The sequence below is a fragment of the Eptesicus fuscus genome, chromosome 13 (genome assembly GCF_027574615.1).
Source record: "Eptesicus fuscus isolate TK198812 chromosome 13, DD_ASM_mEF_20220401, whole genome shotgun sequence".
Lineage (NCBI taxonomy): Eukaryota > Metazoa > Chordata > Mammalia > Chiroptera > Vespertilionidae > Eptesicus > Eptesicus fuscus.
The window spans coordinates 13,440,063-13,466,616 of record NC_072485.1 but is presented as its reverse complement, the minus strand read 5'-3'; the positions used below and the strand labels follow the sequence as shown (position 1 = coordinate 13,466,616).

Below are 26,554 nucleotides of genomic sequence, written 5' to 3'. Positions count from 1 at the left end.
GTAAGGAACATTTTAATGATTTAAATCAGTAGTATGTTAAGAATCACAATGAAATATCCTCACACTATAAACCATGAAACCCCATCACCTTTCTTAATGTTATAATCATGACACTGGCTACTTTAAAAACATGCATCAGAATTCCAGTAAATGAAAAGATTTCCCCACGTCACAAAAAAATTAGAATTCTTTGGCACCTATCTCTAAATATGGAGAAAGAGGGAGAGTTCACTGCAAAGAAAATCATTCTACAAATTTTTCCTAGTTCTTGCTTTCCCATAGTTGCTCAAAGGCAACAAAGCAACACACAATAAGTGGTAAGAAATAATAGAAGACCCTCCATTGGGAGTACACTTACCTGTAATGCTTTATTCTCTTTAAGGTCCAACCCAAACACATTGTGTCGCTTCACCTTAAAGAAATCATCTCCGAGTTCATCTTCTTCCTCCTCATTATCATCATCATCTCTGTCCAAGAACTGCATGGGAGCTTCCTTGTGCTTCTGTGACTCATCAGTGCTAGGGCCAGAATGAGGTTGATACCCTTTTGCTTTTCCCAGTTTCTCTTCCACTTCTTCACCTTCCTTTTCTTCTTCCTCTTCATCACTAATGCCATTAGCCAGTCCATCTTCTGTCTCTTCTGGTCTTTTCCCACCTTTCTGAAGGATGGACATTTTCTCACTGAAGTATGCTCTAAATTCTTCCACTTCATCACTGGTGAGGGAGGGGGCCCTTGGCTCACTTACGTTTTTATCTTGGGTCACTATCAATTCTTTGTTCGGTTGTTTCTGCATTTTCTGAAGAAATCTTACCCGTGGTGCCACAGCAAGACCAAGAGACCTTAAAGGGGCAATTAAAAATAGTTATATCAATACACTGATGGTGTGTTTATGGTTATTATGAAAGTTTCTCAAGAGTCAGGATCTATTTTTAGAGCCTTTTCCAAAGAAAATGTTCTTCTGAGATACAAAAATCTTGACAGAAAATACTGAATACCTGTCAGAAAACATTGAAGATACCCCATTTTTCATTAAGAGGTTAACATCTTATAAAAGAGCACGAGACCAGAAACAAAGAAACAATACGAGTACTAGATCTGCCAACTTCCAGTTTAACGCTTTCCGCCTCCACTTCCTGAAACATGGAATAACAGTACCTACCAGACCAATCTCACAATTGTTGTGGAGATGTGATATAATAACTCTATAAAAACACTTTGTAAAACATAAATACTAACACTGGAAAAGACATGGCCCTGGAAGGACAAAATATAATTCTCAGCAAAGAATAAACTCCAGTATCATGGTCCTCCCTTCGGAGAGATATAATGGTAATCACTTCTACAGAAAAAATTTTCAAACCAGAGAAAAAAAAAAATAAGGTTCACTTTATGATCAGGTCTTTCCCAGCTTCTAAATTCCCACTGATGGATTGGAAATAAATTCTTAAAGCACAGCCTGTTACAACAAACAGCTAACATTACAACATGGATCCACTGCCTTTTTCCTATAAGACATGATCCATAGAAACTGCGAAGTATAATGGTAACATGTAGATTCAGAAATAAGGCTGTTAAGGTTCAAATCCTGGTTCTGCCACTTACTTAGCTGTATGATCAAAAGGCATTACTTAACCTCTCTATACCTCAGTTCCTTCATTTGCAAAATGGTGTGATAAGGATTGTTGTAAGAATAAAATGATAGGGTTATTGCAAGAATAAAATGTTCATAGATGCAATGCACTTAAAATCGTGCCTGGCACACAGGCAGCCACTACTGAGAACTTGTCATTAATGCTGCTATAGGGGCTATGGATTAGGATCACAAGTTCATATCAAATCATTTCTCTCAGTGTATTACAATTACACTTATATGTCCCTCTAAGCTCCTAAAACTTACAACTCCTTTAAGGTAGGAGTATATACTATACATGTGTAATTTTAACAGCTAGCACAATAAACTGTATATATTAAGTATTCAAAATACGGTTTTTCTAGTAAAATAATTTTGTATACCTATATTATATCCTGCATACATAGTACTGCTTTGGTTATCAAAGGCTTCTAAAGGAAATTATAATTACAATGAAACTGTACCAATTATTTAGACTGCGAAGTTAACTTTCTGCCTTCCCTAAGCATCACCAATATAAAGCAAAGGTCTTCAACTATAAACAGATAAGATCTACTGGCACCTGTGGCAATAAAATGTCCCCTAAATATGGTCCTACAGTGTTAAAGACTTGTGCCTCTCCTGTTGCTAATCTCTCAACTAAGTCATTCAGACAAACAGAATAGAATTTCATGAGTAACTGGTATATAAACAAAAATGTGTTATGTGGTTTTTCATTACCTAAGCCAGCGATTTTCAACCAGTATGCCGTAAGAATTTTTAAAACGTGCAATATCTGACTAGTGGGGGCACAGACCACTTTTCTCTTAGATTGTCAAATTAAAAAATGGCAACAGCCATCCGGTATGAATGAATCAAAATTGTTCCTTTTTTTGTGTGTCAGATATGCAAAAAACATACATTTTGTGTGACACAGAATTTTAGTAGTTAGTTATGTGTGCCATGAGATGAAAAAGATTAAAAACCACTGACCTAGACAGAAAGTCACTGGCCATACTTCTATTACCTAGCAATTTTAATGGTTCTAAAATGTTACAACTAACAAATTATCTGTTATACTATAACTAGAGGCCCGCTGCACGAAATTCATGCAGGGGAGGGGGCGGTCCCTCAGCACTCTCTCGCAATCCAGGATCACTGGATTGCACTCTCTCGCAATCCAGGATCACTGGCTCCTAACCGCTCGCCTGCCTGCCTGCCTAATGGCCCCTAACCACTCTGCCTGCCTCATCACTCCTAACCACTCACCTTCCTGCCTCATCTCCCCTCACCCCTCTGCCTGCCTGCCTAATGGCCCCTAACCACTCTGCCTGCCTGCCTGATCATCCCTAACCACTCACCTGCCTGCCTGATCATCCCTAACCACTCACCTGCCTGCCTGATCACCTCTAATCACTTGCCTTCCTGCCTCATCTCCCCTAATTCCCTCTACCTGGCTGCCTGATCACCCCTAAACACTATGCCTGCCTGCCTACCTGATTGCCCCTGACTCTGCCTTGCCCCCCTTGCCACAGCTTTCTCCAGAAGGACGTCTGGAATGATTGTCTGGAAGGTCATTTGGCTGTCCAGTCTAATTAACATATTATACTTTTATTATTATAGATAAGAAGTATTACTTATGATTACCTTTATTCTAAGAAAATTAAAATGGGAGCAGATCACCTAGAGATGGAAATAATGACTGAGGAGGCCTTGTGCCTCTCTTTTGGGAAAGTGACAGCATCTTCAATTATTTAAGGGGTATTTGTGTGACCCTGCTATTGGATACAGGTTCCTGGAAGTTTAATATAGGGTAAAGGGTGAGAGTAAAGCCCAAATAGGCAAAGGGTAGGCTTTGTCTGTTGGCTCGGAGCTCCATCTATGCCCTTCTGTGCTTTCCTGTAGTTCAGGGGAAACTGCGTTTCCTAGATGCCCCTGGCAGCTAACTTCTCACTGCGGAGCATGGACGCACTGGAGAAGCTCCACTCTCGGCTCCTCACTGGGCTCAGCAGGGGTGGGGGCAGGAGCTGAGGCAGCTGCAGGGGCAGTGGCAGTGCAGTCCGCAGGCTGCTGTCTTCCTTGGCAGCACCGTTCCAATGGCAGCAGCAAGTTCTCAGCAGCCTCAGCAGGGCATGGTCTGGCTCCTTCATCCATGAGAGTGAGAATGGCTTCCTGTAGCTATTAATCTCTAACTTCTCTTTTTTTTTTCTCTTCTAAACTTTCCTTTCCAACCCTTTGGTAACCAATTCCCAATATTAAATTCTATCTGTTTGAAGTACCTAGTGGGGGCTCTATTTATCCACTGATGCAGGTGAACCCACAGCCCAGCCTATGCAAAGAATAATACAAATGGGGAGGAAGAGGAGGAGATCATTGATAGGCCAGGGGGGAAAAAAATCATATAATAGGACGTCAGGGACAACATGCTATGAGTTTTTTTGTTTGTTAATCCTCCCTAGAGAATATTTTTCCACTGATTTTGTGAGAGAGAGAGAGAGAGAGAGAGAGACAGACAGACAGACAGACAGACAGACAGACATCGATGTGAGAGACACACATAAATTGGTTGTCTCATGCATCTGCCCTGAACAGGGCTGAGGATCGAACCTGCAATCCAGGTTTGTGCCCTTGAACCTGAGATCCTTCAGTGGGGAGGTGGACGATCTAACCACTGAGCAACGCTGGCCAGGGCCATGCTATGATTTCTGCTGTTAGCAGTTGCAGGTGGTGATAAGGCTCAGAGTACAGCCTTGGAAATAGTGGCTGAGATGAAGTGAAAGTGTAGTTTCACTGTAACTGATGATCTTTTAACTGGGATGTGATGTTGCTACTTGGTTCACTCACGTGATTATCAAAATAAGGAATAATTCCAGGGAGAAGGATGAGGGCATGTCAGACTGTGCCACAGAGGCTCGGAGCAGGCAGTGTGTGTCCTCTGGGGACCTGCCCCCAGCAGCGTCGCGGAGGCTCAGAGCAGGTGCCCCTGTGTGTTCTTCTCTCAGGCTCCGGGCTGCACCTGCGTGTTGTTCTCTCAGGCTTGGGGCCACGCCCGGCCCCTCCTCCTGAGCTGGTCATGACCTAATGTGCATATTTCTCTATTTTATATATATATATATATAAAACACTCTAACATGGAGAACAAAGCAGCCGCTCATCCAGATACAAGTTTTTATTATGATCTACCTCAAAGGTGCTTCTATAGGATATTGTCAGTGCTTTTCCCACAGGTAGAACCCCATTAAAAAATGGATGCTCCTCCTTTATAGCCAAAAATGTTAGAAAAAAATCCTGCAAATAAGAAGCCTAAACAAGACCAAGAGTTTTATTTTCATATAATAGTAACCTCAGTTACTAAACAGGGACATTTTGCCATGGTAACTGAGTACCTGTAAGAAAAACCAAGACACAAAGAATATTTAGGCAGTACGCAGTATAGAAAACCAATCTAAGATAAAGGAAGAACAGCCCGTCCAATGTGGCTCAGTTGGTTGGGCGCCTACCCATGCACCAAGAAGTTGCAGATTAGATTCCTGGTCAGGGCACATGCCCAAGATTCAGGCTTGATCCCCAGTAGGGGTGCGTGCATGAGGCAGGTGATCAATATTTCTCTTTCCTTGATTTTTCTATCTCTCTCTCCCTCTCCCTTCCTCTCTCTTTAAAATCAGTAAAAACATATTTTAAAAAATAATAACAATAAAATAAAATAAAATAAAATAAAAGAACTGAGGAAGTTATTTGTATCCAAAGCATAAAAAGAACTGTCTATTGTAATCCAGGCCAGCATTTCAGAGAATAAGAGGAATATAGACATTTAAAGATTTCAAAGAATGCTTATCAATTGCTCTCCATCTCCTTTAAGACCATACTATAGGAAGCTGCAGGGAATTCATACTTACAAGTAAGAAACTTCTTTCGTATAATAAGAACTAAACGCTCAACTAGTCTTCCAGTTTATAGGATCTTTTTCTCTGCAGATCATTAACAGATTATCTTAATGTAAGGCAGAGTGGTTTAAACTAGGACTCTCTGATAACAAGGTTCCAAAGAAATTCCCTCTAACTTTGAGTATTCACAATTAAAGCTATAATACGAATACTTACAGGGCATATTCAGGTATAGGTAACTTGCTCACATCAAATATTTCTTTATCCTTCATCAGATATACTGAACGTATATAGGAGACAAAACACTGTAAAAGAGTTTTAATATACAACATATAAATAGTCAGAAATAGAAAATGAATTAAAGCAAGATGAAATAAAATTAACCAAAGGGTAAAATTCAACAGTAGTAAAAAACTTCAAAAATAGTTGAGCTAGGCCAGCATAGCTCAGTGGTTGAGCATCCACCTATGAACCAGGAGATCATGGTTAGATTCCCAGTCAGGGAGTATGCCCGTATGCCCGGATTGTGGGCTCAATCCCTAGTGTGGGGCATGCAGGAAGCAGCCAATCAATGATTCTCGTCATTAATGTTTCTGTCTCTCTTTCTCTCTCCCTTCCTCTCTGAAATCAATAAAAAAATATATTTTTTTAATAGTTGAGTATATCCCCATTACACATACACACACAAAAAAAAAACTACCTTTTAGAACTGTAATACCAAAAGACTTAAGACTTGGTTTCCTCAAGCCAACTCTACATAGAATGTCACCTTCTCAAGAAGCTGTTCTAGAAGTTGTTATTATTACTCAGTTGCAATATGGTGTAATGGGGAAAACCACAGGCTTTAGAATAATACAGATGATGCCTGACCGGTTTGGCTCAGTGGATAGAGCGTCGGCCTGCAGACTCAGGGGTCCCAGGTTCAATTCCAGTCAAGGGCATGTACCTTGGTTGCTGGCACATACCCAGTGGGGAGTGTGAAGGAGGCAGCTGATTGATGTGTCTCTCTCATCAATGTTTCTGACTCTCTATCTCTCTCCCTTCCTCTCTGTAAAAAATCAATAAAATATATTTTTTTTAAAAAGAAGAATACGGATGATAATCTGAGCTCCAAATTTTACTTGCTGAGAATGCCTCTTCCTTCTGTCAGTTCCCTCACATATCAAACAGAGATAATAGCACCTTCTACTATGAGGAGTAAATGAGAAAATGTATTTAGAATACCTGGGCTTATCTTCTGGAATGCAGAAAGTATCAATAAATGCTCATTATTAGTAATAACTATTATCATAGTAGTCAAAGGATGTTTTCCACCAAAACAGGATTTTACCATTTCTAACTAAATTAGGCTTCATAAAATCATGATAGGAACAAGTTTATTCCTTAAGTTTATTTCTTTTCTATTATAATTTCAAATAGTGCATCATGATCATAATTTCAAATAATTTGTCATCATGCAATATTTTCTTGTGTTTTGTTTTTATAAAACTACCTTTATGGAAAAAGCTATACAAACCAAAAATTAAACATGGTCCTGATCCTTTGTCAGTTTGTAAAATAAACAGGCAACAAAGATCATGAAACACATCTAAGCAGGCATTTTTATTTTTAGATTTTAAAATTAATTTTTGTAAACCATATGTAATTTCCATTTATTTCTCAACTTCACATTTTCTCTAATTTTACACTAATCCTTTCTTCAAAACATGTACAAGAATCTTCAAACCATTTTCCCTGTCTACACAGGCAGGAACAATGAATGGTTCAATTCAAGGATAATTTTTTCCCCTACAACCATCCACAAGAAATCACCCCAGTTGCTTATCGTTCTTGTTCTATCCAGATTAAAACCAAAAGCTAGAAAATCCCTTCTATGAAACTAGATAGCTTGCTGCTGCTGGCAATACAGTTAGCCATGCTGTTAAGCCATGCGTGAAACCCAATAAATCACATCATTTATTTCAATGTGCTTTCCTATAATCTGTTCTGGAAGGCTCATTTTGTGGTATGTACAAACCAGTGAAACAGCATCCTTCCAGTTTTTCTTATTTCCTGATTCATAACTGAATGACCTCCTGGGTATATGATAAATCACAACATATCAGAATTTATGTATATTATTTTTATATGTACATACTATTTCCAAAGCTTTCAAATGAAAGATTGCACTCCTAGCTTAAAGTATGTCTGCTAGACAAAACATGTGCATTCCCAAATGCATGCCCTAATAGTACAAGAAAAAAAAATGTGTACATTTCAGATGAAATGAGCTTATAGAAGTCCAACTTTGCATAGTTCATTATTTGGGTTTCTTATATTGTGGAATTAGTCTCTCCTGAGTTTATCACGGAAGTTCTAAAGAAAGGCAGACTAAATCAGAATCTCAGGTCTGCCACTAATAGCCATGTAGCGCTGGACAATTTTTAATTTTCTCACAGTACTATATACTCATCTATAAAATTAAATCAGAACCACCTACTAATAAGTTGTTGGGAAGATTAAAACAGTGTACAAACTGCCTCATAAAAGTCATGTCATGGCTAAGTGCCTAACACATAGTAAGCATTCAACTTCTAGCTTTCATGTATCTGAAGAACAGCGATGATAATTTGATTTAACTGTAAGTTAATTTTTTAAATTTAAGACCTGCTCTTTAAATAAAACTTCTTTGCTGAAAATACCCAGTTTCAAAATCATCACACAAAAGCCTGATTACTGCCTGTATTTCCACTTGGGCTCCTTATTAGGATGCCCTTTTCACATATCCTCTATTTTCTTCCTCCCACTTCATCTATCTGCTGAATAGAATCCAACCTCTGAATCTCTACTCTCTAACTCACCAATGGAATGCTATAGGAAGTGCAGATGTACATAGCAAATGTAGATCTCATAATTATGATATAAGTAAGAGTGTTGAAAATGAAGAGCTTTATAACAGAGACTCAAATATTTGTCAATCCAAAGAATGGATAGTTGTACTCACAATGCAAATTAATTTCACATCTTCCTTTTCAAAAGAATCTACTGCTGGGGACTCTAAGAACTAAAAAATAAGTTTAACTTAAAGTGACACTACTTTTTTTTTTTTTTTTGCTAATCATGAGAATTTCTAAGTCCTAAAAAGTAATTTAGGAACATTAAATCATATTTACTAGTATAAGTTAAAATCTCATTCCTAAAGACAATTTAACAAGAGTGTTATGCTTTCCATAAATTCACACTAATATAATTAGAGATAATAATTTTATACTCAAGAAAGTGCAATCAGTAGTTACAGTAACTTTACTGAAAAAATCAAAAGTTGATAACTTTTCAAGTATACTAGAAATTAGGTCACTATGCACTGAAAAATCATCTTTAAGAGGATTTTTTTATGGATAATAGAAATATATAATTTTTTAAGAGTTAAAGAATAAACTAAATTTTTTTTGTGTCTCCAATCTCTGTTTTTGTTTTGTTTTTGTTTTTTTAATTAAAAAACTAGAGGCCCAGTGCACAAAATTCAAGCACGGGTGGGGTCCCTGGGCCTGGCCGGCAATCAGGGCCTATCGGGGCCATCTCGCCCAGTCCTGATCAGGGCCAGGCTGGCTGGGGTGTGGCAGCTGCCAGACAGGGCCTGCCAGATGGAGCCTGTCGGACAGGAGGAGGGACGGGGGAGGGACCCTGAGAGATTGGCTGTGGGAGCACACTGACCACCAGGGGGCAGCTCCTGCAGTGAACGTCTGCCCCCATGTGGTCAGTGCACATCATAGGGACTGGCTGACCAGTCATTCTGGTCATAGCAACTGGTTGACCGGTCGTAATGGTTGCTTAGGCTTTTATATATATATAGACTAGAGGCCCGGTGCCAGGGGGAGGGGCCACTGGCGGTTGGTGGCTGGCCCCGCCCCCAATGGGGGTGGGAGGGAATGATCGAGGGCATGGCCAACTGGGGGAGGGGCCGAGGGCAGTTGGCAGACCAGTCCCACCCCCTGATCAAACTCCTGTTCGAGGAGACAATTTGCATATCAGCCTTTTATTATATAGGATTTTAATGCTGATAATTGCAGACATCCCCCTCCCACCCCTTTGTTCACCTCCACCTACCCCCATGCCCCCTCCCTTGGCCTTTACCAAACTATTGTCCATGTCCATGCGGTATGCATATATGTTCTTTAGCTAATCCCTTCACCTTCTTTATTCAGCCCACTCCCCCCCTTACCCCCCCTCCCACTCAGGCACTGGCCAGTCCGTTCCATGTATCCATGCTTCTGGTTCCATTTTGTCAGTTTATTTTGTTCATTAGATTCTACATATTAGTGAGATCACATAATATTTCTCTTTCTCTGACTGACTCATTTCACTTAGCATAATACTCTCCAGGTCCATCCATGCTGTCACAAAGGGTAAGAGATCCTTCTTTTTTACAGCTGCATACTACTCTATTGTGTAAATGTACCATAACTTTTTCATCCACACATCTGCTGATGGGCACTTGGGCTGTTTCCAGATCTTGGCTATAGTAAATAATGCTGCTATAAACTTGAGGATGAGTATATTCCTTCTGATGGGTGTTTTGAGATTAAGAGTAAGCTAATCTTATTTGAATATTACACCACTTGAATATCTGAAGCATGCAACCAGAAGTATCAGAAAATGATGAAATTTAACTTTATTATACATATGCCCCATTCCAATGAAGGTATCAGATTCAAAAAGACTTACCCTTTGAGCTCTTTCTTTTAAATCTTGATCTTGAGCTAAAAATGATTCCAGTTTTTTCTGGACATCAATAAGTTTTTCTGGATTGATTCTTTATAACAAAAACATAAAGGTTAAACTAAGACATCTCAATTTTGGAAACTGAAAATAGTACACAGCATTTTCCTGTTTTCCTAGTACTTTTAAATTTATAACATTATTTCTCATTTATGAGCCAGATTAGACTGAAATTACTAGGCAGAAATTTGACTCTCCTGCATATTAATAATTCAGGAAAAAGGAATGAAAGGTCAAAGATCTCTAAACATCCCATGCTGAGTGACACTAAGATTAAGAATACAATGAGCATTGGTAACTTCTTAAGTCTATAAAGTTAAAAGTAGCCTTTTATGGAAGATGATGGATCATCACTGAAATGGAATAAATGAAATCTAATGTCATTTGTGTATTTCCATTTTCAGTCAAATATCACAAAACCAACTTCAAATAAACAAATCAACAACGGATATTATCGTTTTCCTTATCTGGATATTAGGCACAATATAAAAGAAGTGTTATTTAATTTTGCCCAGGTAGGCTACAGGAATAAATGAAATTCTTACAAGAGTATGGGTTTCACAAAAGAAACCCCACTTGTTTTCTTGATTTTTGCTGAACCACTTTGTTCCTGAAAGTCTGAGGTGATGACAGATGGTAGTAGATGAGGTGGTTTTACTTAGTTTTTTAATTACAGAAAATTTCAAAATACACAAAGGTAGACAACTTTTACTCAGATTCAACAATTACCAACTCAGCCAGTCTTATTTCATCTAAACTCCTTCCCACTCCTGCCCCCAATTTAACAACCTTCCCAATTGTTTTCCTTCAAATAAATGCTAAGGTGTTTCAAAGACTCCAATACAAGTGACCTTCTGTTCAGTTCTGCTAACACTCAATATAAATATCTTCAATGATAGGGGAACAGAATCCTCTGAAATAGACAAACAACCTTAAAAAATGGCATCTAAGAGATTTAACCCTTTCAACCATCAATGTCTCCTGAAGCTAACAAGTTCTATTTTTCATCTTATTTTCTCCACTAAGAGTCTTCTGTAAAAGTTAAAAACAAAGAAGTCACAAACCAGACAACAGAATAGATTAGAGGGAGGAGGGAATTGGGCACACATAAGTAAGCATAATAATGTCATGCCTTTGTTACCTTGACAATCCCATCATCATACCAGTTGTCTTACCTGATTTCCTTCACAGGCACTTTCCTCTGGAGGAGCTGCTGCACCATCCCTTTCTCTTCTGAGGGCAGCAAAATTAGTAAAGCTTCCCCATCCTCTTTATACCTAAACAAAAAAACAAAATCTGCATTTTATATTTTAACAGTTTGATGAATAGGTAATAGGGAAGCAAGTTCACCTAGTCTATATATATAAAAGCCTAGTGACCAAACGGTGGAACAACCAGAATGACTGGTCGAACAGTCGCTACGATGCACACTGACCACCCGGGGGCAGACGCTCAATGCAGGAGAGAGAGATCGGTTGCCTCCCATTAATGTCCCAACTGGGGATTGAACCCAAAATCTCTTGGTGCATGGGACGATGCTCTAACCAATTGTGTCACCTGGCCGGGGCTAAAAAGCATTTCTTAAATAGCTCTATACCTACAGCAAGAAAACAATTTCTCATTTAAGCCACTAGAATGTTGTAATAAAATTAGCCATTTAATAAACATGGAACCCAGTACATTAAGGAAATCTAATCATCTTCCTAGGGATTTGGCTAATAAGAAATGTATATCTACCCAGTGAACAACTTGCCTCCAATCCATGTACTTCTCCCTTAACCTAGTAAAATCTTATTTTGTGCTGTATCATAATAAATTTCTACATAAACAGGCCAAAAGGCACCCACAGTTACTTAAGTTTCTTGTACTACTTGATTACAGATTTCCCTGATACTTTAGTGTCAGCTATTACATGCAAGCAGTAAGACTAAATGGAATTGGGTATTTACGGAAATTTTTTAAAGACCCAAAAGAAAAAGTAATCTCGAAGCATTCCCTTCAGGTTTTCATTCCATAAAATAAGAAGGCAAGTTCTTATAGTTAAATAAAAAATTTACTGAAAAACTGTGGCAGGAATAAACTGAAGAACACAAAGAAATATAAGATGAATATCCTTATCTTCAGTGATATAACAATCCAGTTAACTAGAAAACACACACACACACCCACACACACACACACACACACAAAAGCCCCAAAATGGTAAATGAGTGTCAAAGAACTACCACAGGCAATAAATGCCATGAACTCAGAAGTAAAAAGAGACCACTCAGGATTAGTCAGAGAAAAACAGAAGCATAGCAGATGGACTCTGAGGTGGGCCCTGAAAACAGAAAGAAAAAAAGCTAAGGAATCCCAAAGGGGGAGAATGGCATGAACAAAGGAATGAACTGGAAAATACGAGGCAAACTTAGAAAGAAATTCAAGAAAAGCCAGTACATGTAAGTAGACAGCAGGAAAGGTTGCTAGGAAGATACATTAGAGTCTGGTTTGGGAGAATTCTTGGATGCCTCTGTAGAGAGAGACTGAATACCATCGTATGTAAGCAGAACTTTATCACTGAACACTGGAGGGAAAACTGACTTTGTTGACTTATTATTCTGTAATACAAAGACTGAAGGGCAAATTTACCTCAAATGTTGACTTCAAAACTCCACTTCAACACATAAGGTGAAATTCCAGTGTAATACCTTTACAGAAGTATGTGTGGGTATATCTTTATGTGTACAGAGACACATAGAAAAGTATGAAATAAATCAAAACTGTTAAAAGTTTTAAGTTAACTGATAATTTCTTTAAAATTAAGGGGCTACTATATGTCAGGCATTGAAATAGAGTGACAAAATGAACATAATGCTGGCCGTCATAGAACTAAAAGACCACTACAGACATTAAAACCAGTGAGTAACAGTAGGGTGGTATGAGTGCCACAGTAGACATTCAGGAAGCCATCCTATCTAAAAGAGTAAGATGCAAATTGACCATTACTCCAACACACAAGATGGCTGCCCCCATGTGGACACAAGATGGCTGCCACAAGATGGCCGGCAGGGGAGGGCATTTATGGGCGATCAGGCCAGCAGGGGAGGGCAGTTAGGGTTGACCGGGCCAGCAGAGGAGGGCAGTTGGGAGGGACCAGGCTTGCAGGGGAGGGAAGTTGGGGGGGACCAGGCCTGTAGAGGAGGGAATTTAGGGGAGACCAGGCCAGCAGGGGAGGGCAGTTGGGGGAGACCAGGCTGGCAAGGGAGGGCAGTTAGGGGTTACCTGGGCCAGCAGGGGAGGGCAGTTGGGGGGGACCAGGCCTGGAGGGGAGGGCAGTTGGGGGGGACCAGGCCTGCAGGGGAGGGCAGTTGGGGGTGATTGGCAAAGGAGGGCAGTTAGGGGTTATCGGGCCTGCATAGGAGGGCAGTTGGGGGCGACCAGGCTGTCAGGGGAGGGCAGTTAGGGGTGACCAGGCCACCAGGGGAGGGCAGTTAGGGGCAATCGGCTGGCAGCAAAGCAGTTAGGCGTCTATCAGGCTGGCATGGGAGTGGTTAGGGGGTGATCAGGCTGGCAGGCAGAAGCGGTTAGGGGCAATCAGGCAGGCAGGCAAGTGAGCGGTTGGGAGCCAGCAGTCCGGGATTGTGTTTAAACGGACAGTCGGACATCCCTCGAGGGGTCTCAGATTGGAGAGTGTGCAGGCTGGGCTGAGGGACACACACCCCGTGCACGAATTTCGTGCACTGGGCCTCTAGTGAGAATATATAATGGAGAGCTCTATTGAATGTAGTCTAGGAGTCAAGAAAACCTACCTACGGAAATGACTCTATAAGCTGAGACCTAAAGAACAATTAGAAATTAATCAAATGTTATGAAGAGTCAATTTTCCAGGGGCAAAAGGCAGCAGTTGAGAGAGTCAAGTCTTATCTTCTTCATGCTTATTTGCTTTTTCTAGGTTTTCCAGTTGCATGAGTATTAAACAGAAGAAAAGAGTAAAGGTGAACATCAAGGTTCACAGTTGTGAGTACACAAAACAGTTTATCTTATAATAGAGGCCCGGTGCACGAAATTCGTGCATGGGGGAAGGAGGGTCCCCTCAGCCCAGCCTGGGCTCTCTCTAATCCGGGACCGCTGGCTCCTAACTGCTCACCTGCCGGCCTGCCTAATCACCCCTAACTGCCTCCCTGCCAGCCTGATCACCCCTAATTGCCTCTGCCTGCCAGCCTGATTGCGCCTAACTGCCCCCCTGCTGGCCTGGTCACCACCAACTGCCCTCTCTGCCAGCCTGGTTGCCCCTCACTGCACCCCCTGCCAGCCTGGTCACCCCACGCAGCCTGCTGGTCAGTCATTTGGCCGTCCCTCGCTAACCCCCGTGCCGGACTGGTCGCCCCACACAGCCTGCTGGTCAGTCGTTTGGTCATCCCTCGCTAACCCCCTACCAGCCTGGTCGCCCCACGCAGCCTGCTATTCGGTTGTTACTGTGAGGGCATCGTGACCAATTTGCATATTACCCTTTTATTCGTATAGATTATTATGTATTAATTACTGTATTACTTTTCATACGAACAACTGTAAATGTGCTTTTGCCCCACTCTGTATTTATGCCTTTTACTAAATATATTTCATAACTGAAAATCTAGTACCAAATACCTTCTTCATTGTATTTTAATATAGACTAGTATGACTCAAATGTTTCATCCTCATTTCCTATGAAGAAATATGAATTTAAAGCATCCCCCTTCACAGTGTTGGACTAAACTAACTCTGAAGGCAGAAATTATTACTGTATGAAGTAGTGAGGTAACAGCATGAGAAGACACAATATCTAAGCAACATCACAACTTCTGAGACCATAAGATTTCATCAAGGACCTGGATAAGAGTCAAAAAAGACAGAGATCAGTTAATACTGACCACTATGTAGTATACTTACTAAAATGCCCTAAAGGCAACTAGTCTATGGGTGAAGTTGATAAAAAAGCTTATTTTGTGTGGCCCAAAGAACAATCAAGAAGAAGGGAGATTAGTGGGTTGAGGATAAACAAACCTTTTAACATCCTATAACCAAATGCAGAGATGGAGAGAAAAATCAATAGGCCCGTGACTCTATATAGGGCCAGACTATAGCCAAGGGTAAAGAGAAAGATCTAGAACATCAAAAAGTCATCCACTGAAGGTCTCTCATCTTTAGATTGACTCATAAACAAGAAGAATAATCTAATTATCTACATCTATCTTATCTACCCATTCATGCTCCCAAGAAGAATCTGGGAGAATGAGTCATGATTAAAGTCACAAAAGGGCCATATCCAAACCTTTCAAAACTATAGCTAACAGAATCTATACTAATAAAAGCCTAGGTGGTCCTCACGCCCTCTTGAGTGACGTCATCATAAGATAGCCACGCACATGGGGGCGATCAGGCCGGCGGGGAAGAGCAGTTGTGGGCGATCAGGCCAGCAGGGGAAGGCAGTTGTGGGCAATCGGGCCAGCAGGGGAGGGCAGTTAGGGGCAATCAGGCCGGCAGGGGAGAGCAGTTTGGGGCGATCAGGCAGGAAGGCAGGCAGGCAGGTTAGCGGTTAGGAGCCAGCGGTCCTGGATTGCGAGAGGGATGTCCAACTGCCATTTTAGGCCCAATCCCACACAAATTTCATGCACCTCCTGAATTTCATGCACTGGGCCTCTAGTATACTAAATATAAAGGCTACACAAGGTTAAGACAGACCACAACACTGAAATTTAGAAGGAAAAGATACCCAAAGGAAAAGGGGAAAATGTCCAAAGTTGAACTCCACAAGGCAAGCATCTAATAAAAAGATCACCAGCCACCCTAACCAGTTTGGCTCAGTGGATAGAGTGTCAGCCTGCGGACTGAAGGGTCCCAGACTCAATTCCAGTCAAGGACATGTACCTTGGTTGCAGGCACATCCCCAAGAGGGGGTGTGCAGGAAGTGGCTAATCAATGGTTCTCTCTCATCAATGTTTCTAACTATCCCTCTCCCTTCCTCTCTGTAAAAAAATCAATAAAATATATATATTTTTTAATTAAAAAAAAAAAAATCACCGGCCATTTTACCTATTTTACGTCACACAACTTTTTCCGGAAGCAACAGAAAGCACAAATTATCTCCCACACACCAACACCCAAAAATTTCCAGTAAGCTTCTATTTAAAAAATAAAAGCACTTTTAAAAGAAGGCATAAGTACACTTCACTTTTTTTTATGCTTACAAGAATAGTTTATTTACCCATGAGCTAGCTTTTAGATTTCAAAAGCAATATCCAAAGCCCAAGGCTAAGTATATGTATTAAGAGAAATAAATGTTCTTCATAAGAACTACATTTTAAAACTCCACATATTTAGACAAATTATTTTAAGAGACATTCTAGGCACTATATAAAAAGCCCAGAATCTGAACCAACAAAAATCTCATTTTCACCATCAGTATTAATGGCATGTTACATTTATATAACTCTTTAGAATTTATAGAGCTTCATTTTATATTAATTTGCCAAACTTAAAAGCAAGCAAACAATGAAAGAAACAAATTAAAAATAAAATTCCTGAAATGACAAAGGCAGTGTCGGGGTGGCACACTGATCACTACATATCAGAGACCTATAATTTCCAATTCATTGCTTTTTCAACTCTACCAGAATTCCCTCCAGAAAGAAAGATCCTCAATAGATTGATCACGATTTTCTGCTATCAGGAAACTATCTCTATACCCTAAAGCACACTAGTATTTCTAGCTATAATAGGAGATCCAGATCTATTGGATCCCAGTGGTAATTCTTCCATTTTTAAATAATGGCAATAGTTTGCCTTCTAGCCAAGAACTATTAATCCTCAATTACTCCCATTCAGATTCCCCACCACACACTCTGTTCCAGTTGAGTCTGTAAATATCCTTTGATTTTGATCATCCATACCTTTACTGATAAGAGCATGATCTGGCAGGTTCACAACCATCTAGCCACCCTCAGTTCTCCAAGATTGGCTGGTTCTCCAGGTGAATAATCATAAAATAATATATTTAGAATAATTCCATTTCTATCATTTTTTAAAAATGCACAAAATTTCCTAGGTGGTAGGATTTGGGTGTTTGTTTTGCCATTGTCTAGAATTTGTATAGTGAATAAGCATCCTACCTAATAATAGACAAATATGCAAATTGACCGCACCTTCGCTACGCCCAAGCCACGCCCACCAGCCAATCAGGAGGGTATGCAAATTACCCAAAGATGGCGGCTAATTTGCATATCAAGACAGCACAGAAAGAAGCCAAGAGCTGCAGAAGGGAGCAAAGCTGCGGAGAAGCAAGCAAGCCGGGGGGAGGAGAAGGGAGGAGCGGAGGCGGGGCCGGGGGAGAAGGAAGGAGAGCGGGCGGGCTGGCGGAGAAGGCGGGGCGGGGGAGAAGGGAGGAGAGCAGGTGGGCTGGCAGAGAAGGCGGGGCGGGGGAGAAGGGAGGAGTGGAGGCGGGGCTGGGGGAGAAGGAAGGAGAGCGGGCGGGGTGGGGTAGAGTGCAGCAGGAAACCCTATTGCAGGATTTTTCCTGCAACGGGAACGCTAGTTACTTTTATAATAAAACAAGTTATTAAAACCAAGTAAAAAACTGTATATGCTTTTAATAATCTACATTTTTTTTGTATCACTATTACCTCATTAACACATCCTAGATCTGCCAATATTAGCATATTTCCTTATTCTGACCATTACCTTTGAAGACATGTATGAATTTGCCTTCCATACCTAACATATACATCATTTATACCTAAAATCTGGTCACTAAATATTTGGTGCATGAAAAAATGTAAACGAACTACCAGGAGTTGCATTAGTACAGCAATTTTCAACCATCATGCCGCAAGAATTTTTAAAACATGCCATACCTATTTAGTCAAGGGCATTGATGTCTTTTCCCTCAGATTGTCAAATAAAAAAATGACAACAGCCAACACAACAATAGCTGTTCGGTGTGAATGAATCAAAATTGTACCTATTTTTGGTCAGATCAGCAAAAAAATATTATTTTTTTGTATCCCACAGAATTTTAGTAATTAGTTTATGTGTACCATGAGATGAAAATTGCTGTATTTAGTACATAAAATACTGGATTTGGGGTTAAAAGAACTAATTTCAAATCCCTATTGTACTATTTATAACCCTAGATAATGAGTCATTTTATCACTGTACATCACTTTTAAAAAATATGTATTTTTATTGATTTCAGAGAGGAAGGAAGAGGGAGAGATAGAAACATCCATGAGAGAGAACCATGGACTGGCTGCCTCCTCCACACCCCACACTTGAGATCGAGCCCACAACCCAGGCATGTGCCCCAACCAGGAATCGAACTATGACCACCTGGTTCCTAGGTCAACGCTCAACCACTGAGCCATACCGGCCAGGCATTTTTATCACATTTTTTTATTTATAAGTTACACAATTTGAATGAGATGATCTAGGTCCTTTCAGGAGCTAAAATTCTATCCCTGCAACTACTAATATACTAATCACTGTTCTCAATACAAGTCTGATCAAGAGTTAGAGAAATGGAGACAACTGTTGGTCACACTCTGCTATTCCACAACTCTTCTCTTTTTTCCCCTCCCTCTATCTCCTATTCTCCCTGTGCCTCAGCCTTACATGTGGCAAGAGCCCCAACAGTTCCTGCCACTGTGGGAGAACAGTGCAGCCAGCCATGCAGACAGCGAGCCATAGGCAGCAGAGTCCAACTGTTCTGTTACTCCTGCTCAACATGGTACAAAGGAGAGCTTATTTCCGAGGGAAAAAAGGGTATCTCTGACTCAGAATACCTAAAGACTTACACTAGATTTAAAAAAGAAAAAGACAGGGAAATACCCTGGGAAAAATAAAGTCATCTGCAGCCAAAGATCATGAAAACATGAACAAGTATACCACAATAGGCTCAAGAGTTTGACAAATGAAGTTCACTGCAAAATAACTGCAAAGAAACCAAGCTGGTTAATGTGTATTGCATGGAAAGCTTCTAAAAAAATAAATAAGAACAAAGATTTATGGCATTCACAGGACAAATGTAGAAATCATTAAACACTATCAACTATCTCCAGAAAAGAAAAATTCTAAGACTGTTTTTAATAGATTTAGGAAAAGAAAAAAAAAAAGAAAGAAAACCCATTTTAAAGCAGTACTGATACCACCTAAAATTATCCTTTCAGGAAACTGAGTTAGCTACAATTAACCCCATTTTACAGGAGCAGAAACTGAGGCTTAAAGAAATTAGTAACTTTTCCAAGGGTACACAGCCATGCGATGACAGAGCCAAACCCAAGTTTCTTGAATTCTAAGGAGACTGTTTGATCAACTATGCGATATGTGTCTTCCCATAGTCCAAATAAAAAAGGAAAAAATGCATATATTTTAGTGTATGATCACAAACTGTAGCAAATTGAAGCTATCTACCTTCCTTCTCCAAGGACCAGGCTTTCATGAAGTCTAGAAGCCCTGCATGTGAAGAGTAGCCACTAAAGTTCATTAAGTAAAAACAGCTGCTCTGGGCACACTAGAAGAATGTGAACTGTGTCTGAAAAGACCCCAGTACCATGGTCGGCAAAGTGCGGCTCGCGAGCCCCATGCGGCTATTTGGCCCCTTGAGTGTGGTTCTTCCACAAAATACCACGGTCTGGGCAAGTCTATTTTGAAGAAGTGGCATTAGAAGAAGTTTTAAAAATTTGGCTCTCAAAAGAAACTTCAATCATTGTACTGTTGATATTTCGCTCTGTTGACTAATGAGTTTGCTGACCACTGCCCCAGTATAATGCCAGCACTGGTGCTTCCTGAGTGAGCTTGGAGACATTTAACCTCATAATCTCTGAGGAAGAGTTCCCTAATAAGATCTCTTCCATAAGGCTATCATAAAAGCTAAGTGAGTCCGTTCATTTATTCACTCAGATATTTATTGAGTGTTAGGAAGTGGCTAAGATATAATCCAAGCATTCCCCATGTGGATGTAGGGGAAGGGAAGAGTCTTTCTGGCTTCAAAAAATAAATTTTAAAAAAAGCAATACAGTCAGATTTCCTCATAAACATACCAGTGACAGGCCTGCTTGGGAGCAAACCTGGTAAATTTGCTAGTGTGAGAGTAGTCCTCAACTATGAGATGCTATTAACAGGATGTACCAGGTTTGTTGACAGACTATGGATTCAAGAGGTAGGTCATGACGGTTAGCCTTGTAACTGAGTACACCAATGGCACTTCTGTGTAAGTGATAAGCCATACATATCACTTAGAGACTCTGAGATTAATCTGGGCCAGAGCACACCCTGATGTGCAAGAATGGACCTGTGCACCTGTGTTGAAAATCCCAGATTTTTTCCTGCCTCATATGTACCTCGTGATTACCTTTATCCTTGAAATTATTAAAGTTTCATATTAGGTGTATTAGACAGCTTCTAAAATGGCTCCCAATAATCCAGGCCTCCTGGTATTCACACCCTCGTACTTGCCCCCCTACACTTAATTGTGCTAATTTGTGTAACCACCAGGATACTACAGATAAGATGGAGTGTGACTTCCAAGTCCAAGTCATAAAAGACATTGTGGTTTCCATCTTACTCTCCTTTCCCTCTCATTTGTTCTCTCTGATGAGCCAGCTGCTATGTTGTGAGAAACCCTATGAAGAGGATGACCACGTAGAAAGGAACTGAGAGGCACCTTTGACCAGGCAGTAAGAAATGATCCTGTCAAAAAGTTCGGATAGGGGTCCATCCCGTTAAATCTGAAAGTGCTGTGTGACACCTTGACTGTAGCCTAACAACAACAACAAAAAAAGATGAAACTTAAGTTTTAATAGATTAAGAACATGTGATTAACCAATAGCCAGAAGACCCAGATGACCCACAGAAACCGTAACATACAGTTCTTGCTTTAAGTCACTAAACTGTAGTATAACTTGTAAAACTGAAACAGCTAATTAATATATTAGCTAAGATCTCTAATTCATGCATCTGATTTGAGAAATTAGTTGTGTTGTATCAAGTGTCCACTCTGCAAGCCCTGTGCTAGGCACTCAGAGTACATCACTTAGCAGAAAACCTGCCTTGCCTTTATAAAGCTTATATTCTAGTAAAGAGAACAAAAAGCAAATAATAAATATAAGTTAATGCTCTAATATATTTAAAGGTGTCAAGTGCTATGAAAAAAAAAAAAAAAAAAAGAACCAGGTAAGGAGGAGAGGTTGGGGCAGGGTAAGAAAGACAGCCATGTGGATACTTAAGGAAAAAGCAGTCCAGAGAAGCAGGTCTAAGACAAAAACATGCCTGGCATACAGGAGAAACAACAAGACCAGTGTGGAGCATAGGATAATAGGAACTGGGGTTGGAAGGGGGTTGCACAATGTAAGCCCAGAAAGCCACTGGTTTTTACTCTTGAGTAAAATGGGAAGCCATCAGAGGAGCCACGTGATCTGACTTGTGTTTTAAAAAGGATCACTCTGCCTGCTATGTTGAGGATAGACAGCAGGAGAGCAAGAGGGAAGTACCTGGGAAAAAATAGACTCCTAAGAAATATCAGCCCCTTTATCTACCTTGATAGCTAGACTGGTCATAATCTTCCTTAACTCCCCAATACTTCTTTGATGCAAAAATGATGGATTGATTTTGCCCTCCTTTTTTTAAGCTTTAAATTCCAGATACCAATAGACAAAGGCAGAAGGCCATGTAAGGAAGTACCGGCCTCTATAAAGGTAGAGTGGGCTGAAGCTAGAATCTCTGTAAAGTCTAAACTAAGGGAATGAAAGAATTTTCACTAGCAAATATTGTACCTATCTTAAACCTAAGGTATACGTAATAAGCTTCAGTAAATTAATACTCATGGAAATTGTCTTCTCACTTTAATTATTTCAATTTACAAACCAATTTAAATTGTTTTCTTCATTATCTGTTCTATAAAGTACGAGTATTTCCCAAAAATAACCATCATAAACTCTTGACAAGTTATCACATTAGAAATTTAAAACACTTTCCATCTGTATATTTGCTGCTGATGATCTAAACTATTGCCCATGAGTGTGCAAGGCAAAGAACTGTCCTCTGCTGTCCCCTAGTGGAACCACCTAAATCACTCCCCACAAAATCTGAGAGCCACAAAACACAGCCAAGATACCTAAAGTGGAGCTGGAATATTGCTGGACTGTACTGCTACTCTGGAAAACAAAACAGTTACATATACATATACATATACATATACATATACATATATATATATATATATATATATATATATATATATTCCCATCTTTTATATAGCAACTCCCAATTCCTTATATATAAACAGTTACATGAAGTCCCACCTTTTACCCACAGACCCTCACTCCCCAAATGAAAACATTTTGAAAGTGAGGAGTATCTGATATATACCTATTTTCTATTCCCAAATCTTTATTTTCAACTGGGCTTTTTTGTTAAGTGGAAGAGCCTGATTTTGTGAGTACTAAACACTGCAAACCCTAAAGATAATCACATTTAAGAAGTAGAAAGTATCACAGGATACAGTTTTATAAAACTAGATTTGGGTCCCTTGCCTCATTTGTTTCTAAAGGAGATTAACCACTATGTTAAAAGGGGTATGGATGATTAAGGGAAACAGAGGGAATTTTTTCTCAACTGCTAAAGATCAAAAGAATTTTAGACAGGTGAATAAATTAAAAATTAAAATAGAGTAAGTACTTTAAGGCAACAAGTACCTGAATCATACTTTTCACTTAGCTAAAACACAGGAAAGAAGAGGAAAACTAATTTTCCCAAACTTTAGTTATTTTGCCACAAAGCACTAAGTTCACTTATCTATATTCGTGTCATTGTTCAATTCCAAAAGCAAATGCTATCTGGCAACCTGGTTTTAATTACAGCATATACACAAGATTTTAATTAATTTCAAATTTTAATTTAGCCTTTATTCAATTCAATTATCCAGGCTCATGGCCTAAGAAATTTTCTAATTATCTCTAAACTCATTAATGGCAACTTTTAAATGGCAATTTAGTCAATTTTTATTAAATTGCCAAAGAAAAATAAGCATTACATATCCTAAACCTTTCCACTCACTATACATCTGAAAGTGTCAATTCAAAGTATTTTTAATTGGTTATGAAGGATCAAACAGGCTTGTACATTAAAAATTAATGACCACATTAGAAATTGCATTTAAAAAAATAGTTTTTCAAATTAGTACTCTCTCTCTTAAAATACAATCAATTGTGATGCTGTTCTACCTCCTCCGCAGCTCCACAGTCATTAAGACCAATTTCATGTTCACCATGGCATGTTGAACTACATAACATTTTTTTATTTTTCATTTTTTATTGATTTCAGAAAGTGAGGGAGAGAGAGAGTGCAAGAGAAACATCAATGAGAAGAATCACTGATTGGCTGTCTCCTGCACACCCTCTACTGGGGATTGAGCCCACAACCCGGCATGTGCCGTGACCTGGAATCGAACCATGACCTCCTGGTTCATAGGTCAACACTCAATCACTGAGCCACACCAGCCAGGCTCAACCACATAACATTTTTAACAAATTCTCCAGGAAACAAGAATCCTGAAACATCTGCCCTTCATGAACATTTTCTTGATGCACTAAAATGTCCAATAATCTTCATATAGGAGAAATAATATCAAAACATTGCTAAATGTATTCTATAAAGGAATTAGTTTGCCCTGCCCATGTCAACACTAATGGCACATCTAAAAGCCTGCTTACTCCTGATCCAATATGCTAGTGAGAGAGCAGACCCAACTTTATCTACCTAGAGGCCCACAAGACCACAAAATGCAAATGTGTACATGGGCACCTGTACAAATTCATACTTACTACACATCTGTTGAGAATTAAATAATAGAGAAACATTTATTCCAACAACCACAACTAAAAACTTCTGAATATCTCACTATGAAAGATAATCTGAACATGTACCCAATGCATCAGAGACACTGAAGCACAATGTACCATCTCATAAATGGAAAACAAGGCTGCTATTCTACCTAGGTCATTTACTTAGATCACATTAAAAACAATGTTGTCATTCTAAGATAAGTTTGTCTAAATGTAAAAAGACATCATACACAGAACCCAGTTCTAACCCCATTGCTTATTCAAATTATATAACTGCAATAAAAAGACATACTTTGAACCCTTTAATACATAAATCCTATTTATAAAAAGTTTTACCTTTCACTCTTATACTATGCTCTCCCTTAATGGTGGTCAAAAGAAAAGCACTTAAGTGATGAGACCTTGACTAAAGCCCATGTTTAATAGCCCATGGGCTAAAAGTGAGCCAAATGAAAAATGTTTGAACAGTCAAAACATTTTATGATAATTAGAAAACAAAGAGAAAGAAAGAGCTCTACTTCTTAGGCTGTAGAAGAATATGAAAAACCTTCACTTACACTGAAACAAACAACAGAATCAAACAAAAAGATAAAATTTATTTAAAGCTATGAGAACTGTGGACACAAAGAAATGTAAAATTAAACACCGAAGGACTTCATAGATAAACAAGAGACAGAAGACAATTGGACCACTTGCTGAAGGACATGCAGGGCAAATGGAAGAAAAACTACTGGAGAATGAGTCTCTGCTTGGATGAGTATTCCAATATTGTTCTAAAGATCCTGCCATCCCTAGGGAATCATTGTAAGTTCGTGGCTTAAAAATCTGAAGTAACTGTTGTTCCAGTTAGTGTCTCTTCCATCATTAAACGTCAATGCCTCATTGACGTCCATATTATAAATACTCGTTTATCCAGTTTTGATGAGAAAGTGGTAACAAAATGGAAAACCAAAAAAAAAAAAAAATAGTCCATCTGTGGCTAATCATAATTAATTGTAACTCTATTGTGGTTATTATTTTGGCTGTTTCCAATTCTTAACCATCACAAATATCAGTAAAATGAACATCTTTACTGAAACTTTTTCCTTCTCCCTATTTTCTTAAGATCAATTTCTGGATATGGAGTTACTGAGTCAAAAGGAAGAACTCTTAAGACTTTTGAATAAGTATTATAAAATGCTATCCAGAAAGATGCTAACCATTCACAGTTCTACCAGCAGCATACATATTCCAACTTCACTGCAACCTCAATAGCAAAGACATTTGTTATTCTTTTCATTCATTTAGATACCTTTCTATGCCACTTACTCCCAAATGATTATGACTTTTCTATATTCTTTTCCAGATAGTTTCCCCGCCGCTTGTTAGCACTTGTTCATTTTACTGATAATTGTGATGGTTAAGAATTGGAAACAGCCAAAATGATAACCACAATAGGGTTATGATTCATTATGATTAGCCACAGATGGACTATTTCTTTGGTTTTCCACTTTATTGCCACTTTCTTTCTCATCAAAATTGGTTAAGAGAATATTTATAATGTGGACGTCAATGGACATTGATGTTTCATGATGGAAGAGACACTAACTGGAACAACAATTACTTCAGATTTTTAAGCCACCAAGTTTTAGTGATGTTTTTATTGGGGAAGAAGGGGGGACATATATGAAAAAGGGAGTATTTTGGAGCAGCCTCCAGCAATGTCTAATTTCCACACTAGGGGGGGAAAAAAGAGAGAAATCTACAACTCAAAACCACCTTGCCTCTTAGGGCCGATACCATAGAAAGTAAGAGTACAGATCTAGACTAGAGGAGTCAGACTGCCTGGATTAGAATCCTGGGGCTGTGTGTCTTAAAAAAATTGTTTAACTGCTCAAACACTTAGTTTCCTTCTCTAAAAATAGATATTAAATAACAGTCCTATACCTCACTGAGGGATCATTAGGATTCAGAGAGATGATGTTCAGTGAGCAGTTCTTGTAAAAAGTTTAGTAAGTAAACAAAGTTAGAACAAAAAAACTAAAATAAGATTTTCATTGATTTTTCGCAGCAGTAATCAAGTCTTAGCCATACTGACTTATAACAGCTGACCAGATGTTCTCAAACTACACCATAAAAATGCCCAACTATACTCACTTTCCTGAATTCTTTGTCTGCATTTCAGGGAGCATAGTTTTTTATTTAGATAGCACCAAAAGCAAAGAAATGGGCCAGCACACTCACCTGGCAGTTCTACCTGCACGGTGAATATATGTGTTGGCATCTTCAGGACAATCAAACTGAAGAACCCAATTCACAGCTGGGAAATCTGTACAGAAAGAATGTCAAGGTAGAAAGTCAGTTTCAAGGTCTGCTCTGCTGCACTATTTTTATTTTACAATACTGCTTGCTAGGACTTTCTGTCACATCAAACTGATAGCTATAATCTGTGGACTCTTAAAAATAAA

At 39.3% G+C, this 26,554-nt stretch overlaps 1 protein-coding gene across 1 annotated transcript in view; it reads right to left on the bottom strand.

Annotated features, from left to right (window-relative positions):
* The window catches only part of DDX10 (DEAD-box helicase 10), a 256,489-nt gene that overhangs the window by 192,966 nt on the left and 36,969 nt on the right, over positions 1 to 26,554 (bottom strand). Inside the window, exons 9-13 of the mRNA XM_008156071.3 lie at positions 26,331 to 26,415; positions 11,427 to 11,528; positions 10,198 to 10,285; positions 5,710 to 5,798; positions 359 to 839 (exon numbers count right to left, since the gene is read on the bottom strand). Of these exons, the coding sequence (XP_008154293.2) occupies positions 359 to 839; positions 5,710 to 5,798; positions 10,198 to 10,285; positions 11,427 to 11,528; positions 26,331 to 26,415 (845 nt within the window). The remainder of the gene's footprint in view (positions 1 to 358; positions 840 to 5,709; positions 5,799 to 10,197; positions 10,286 to 11,426; positions 11,529 to 26,330; positions 26,416 to 26,554) is intronic.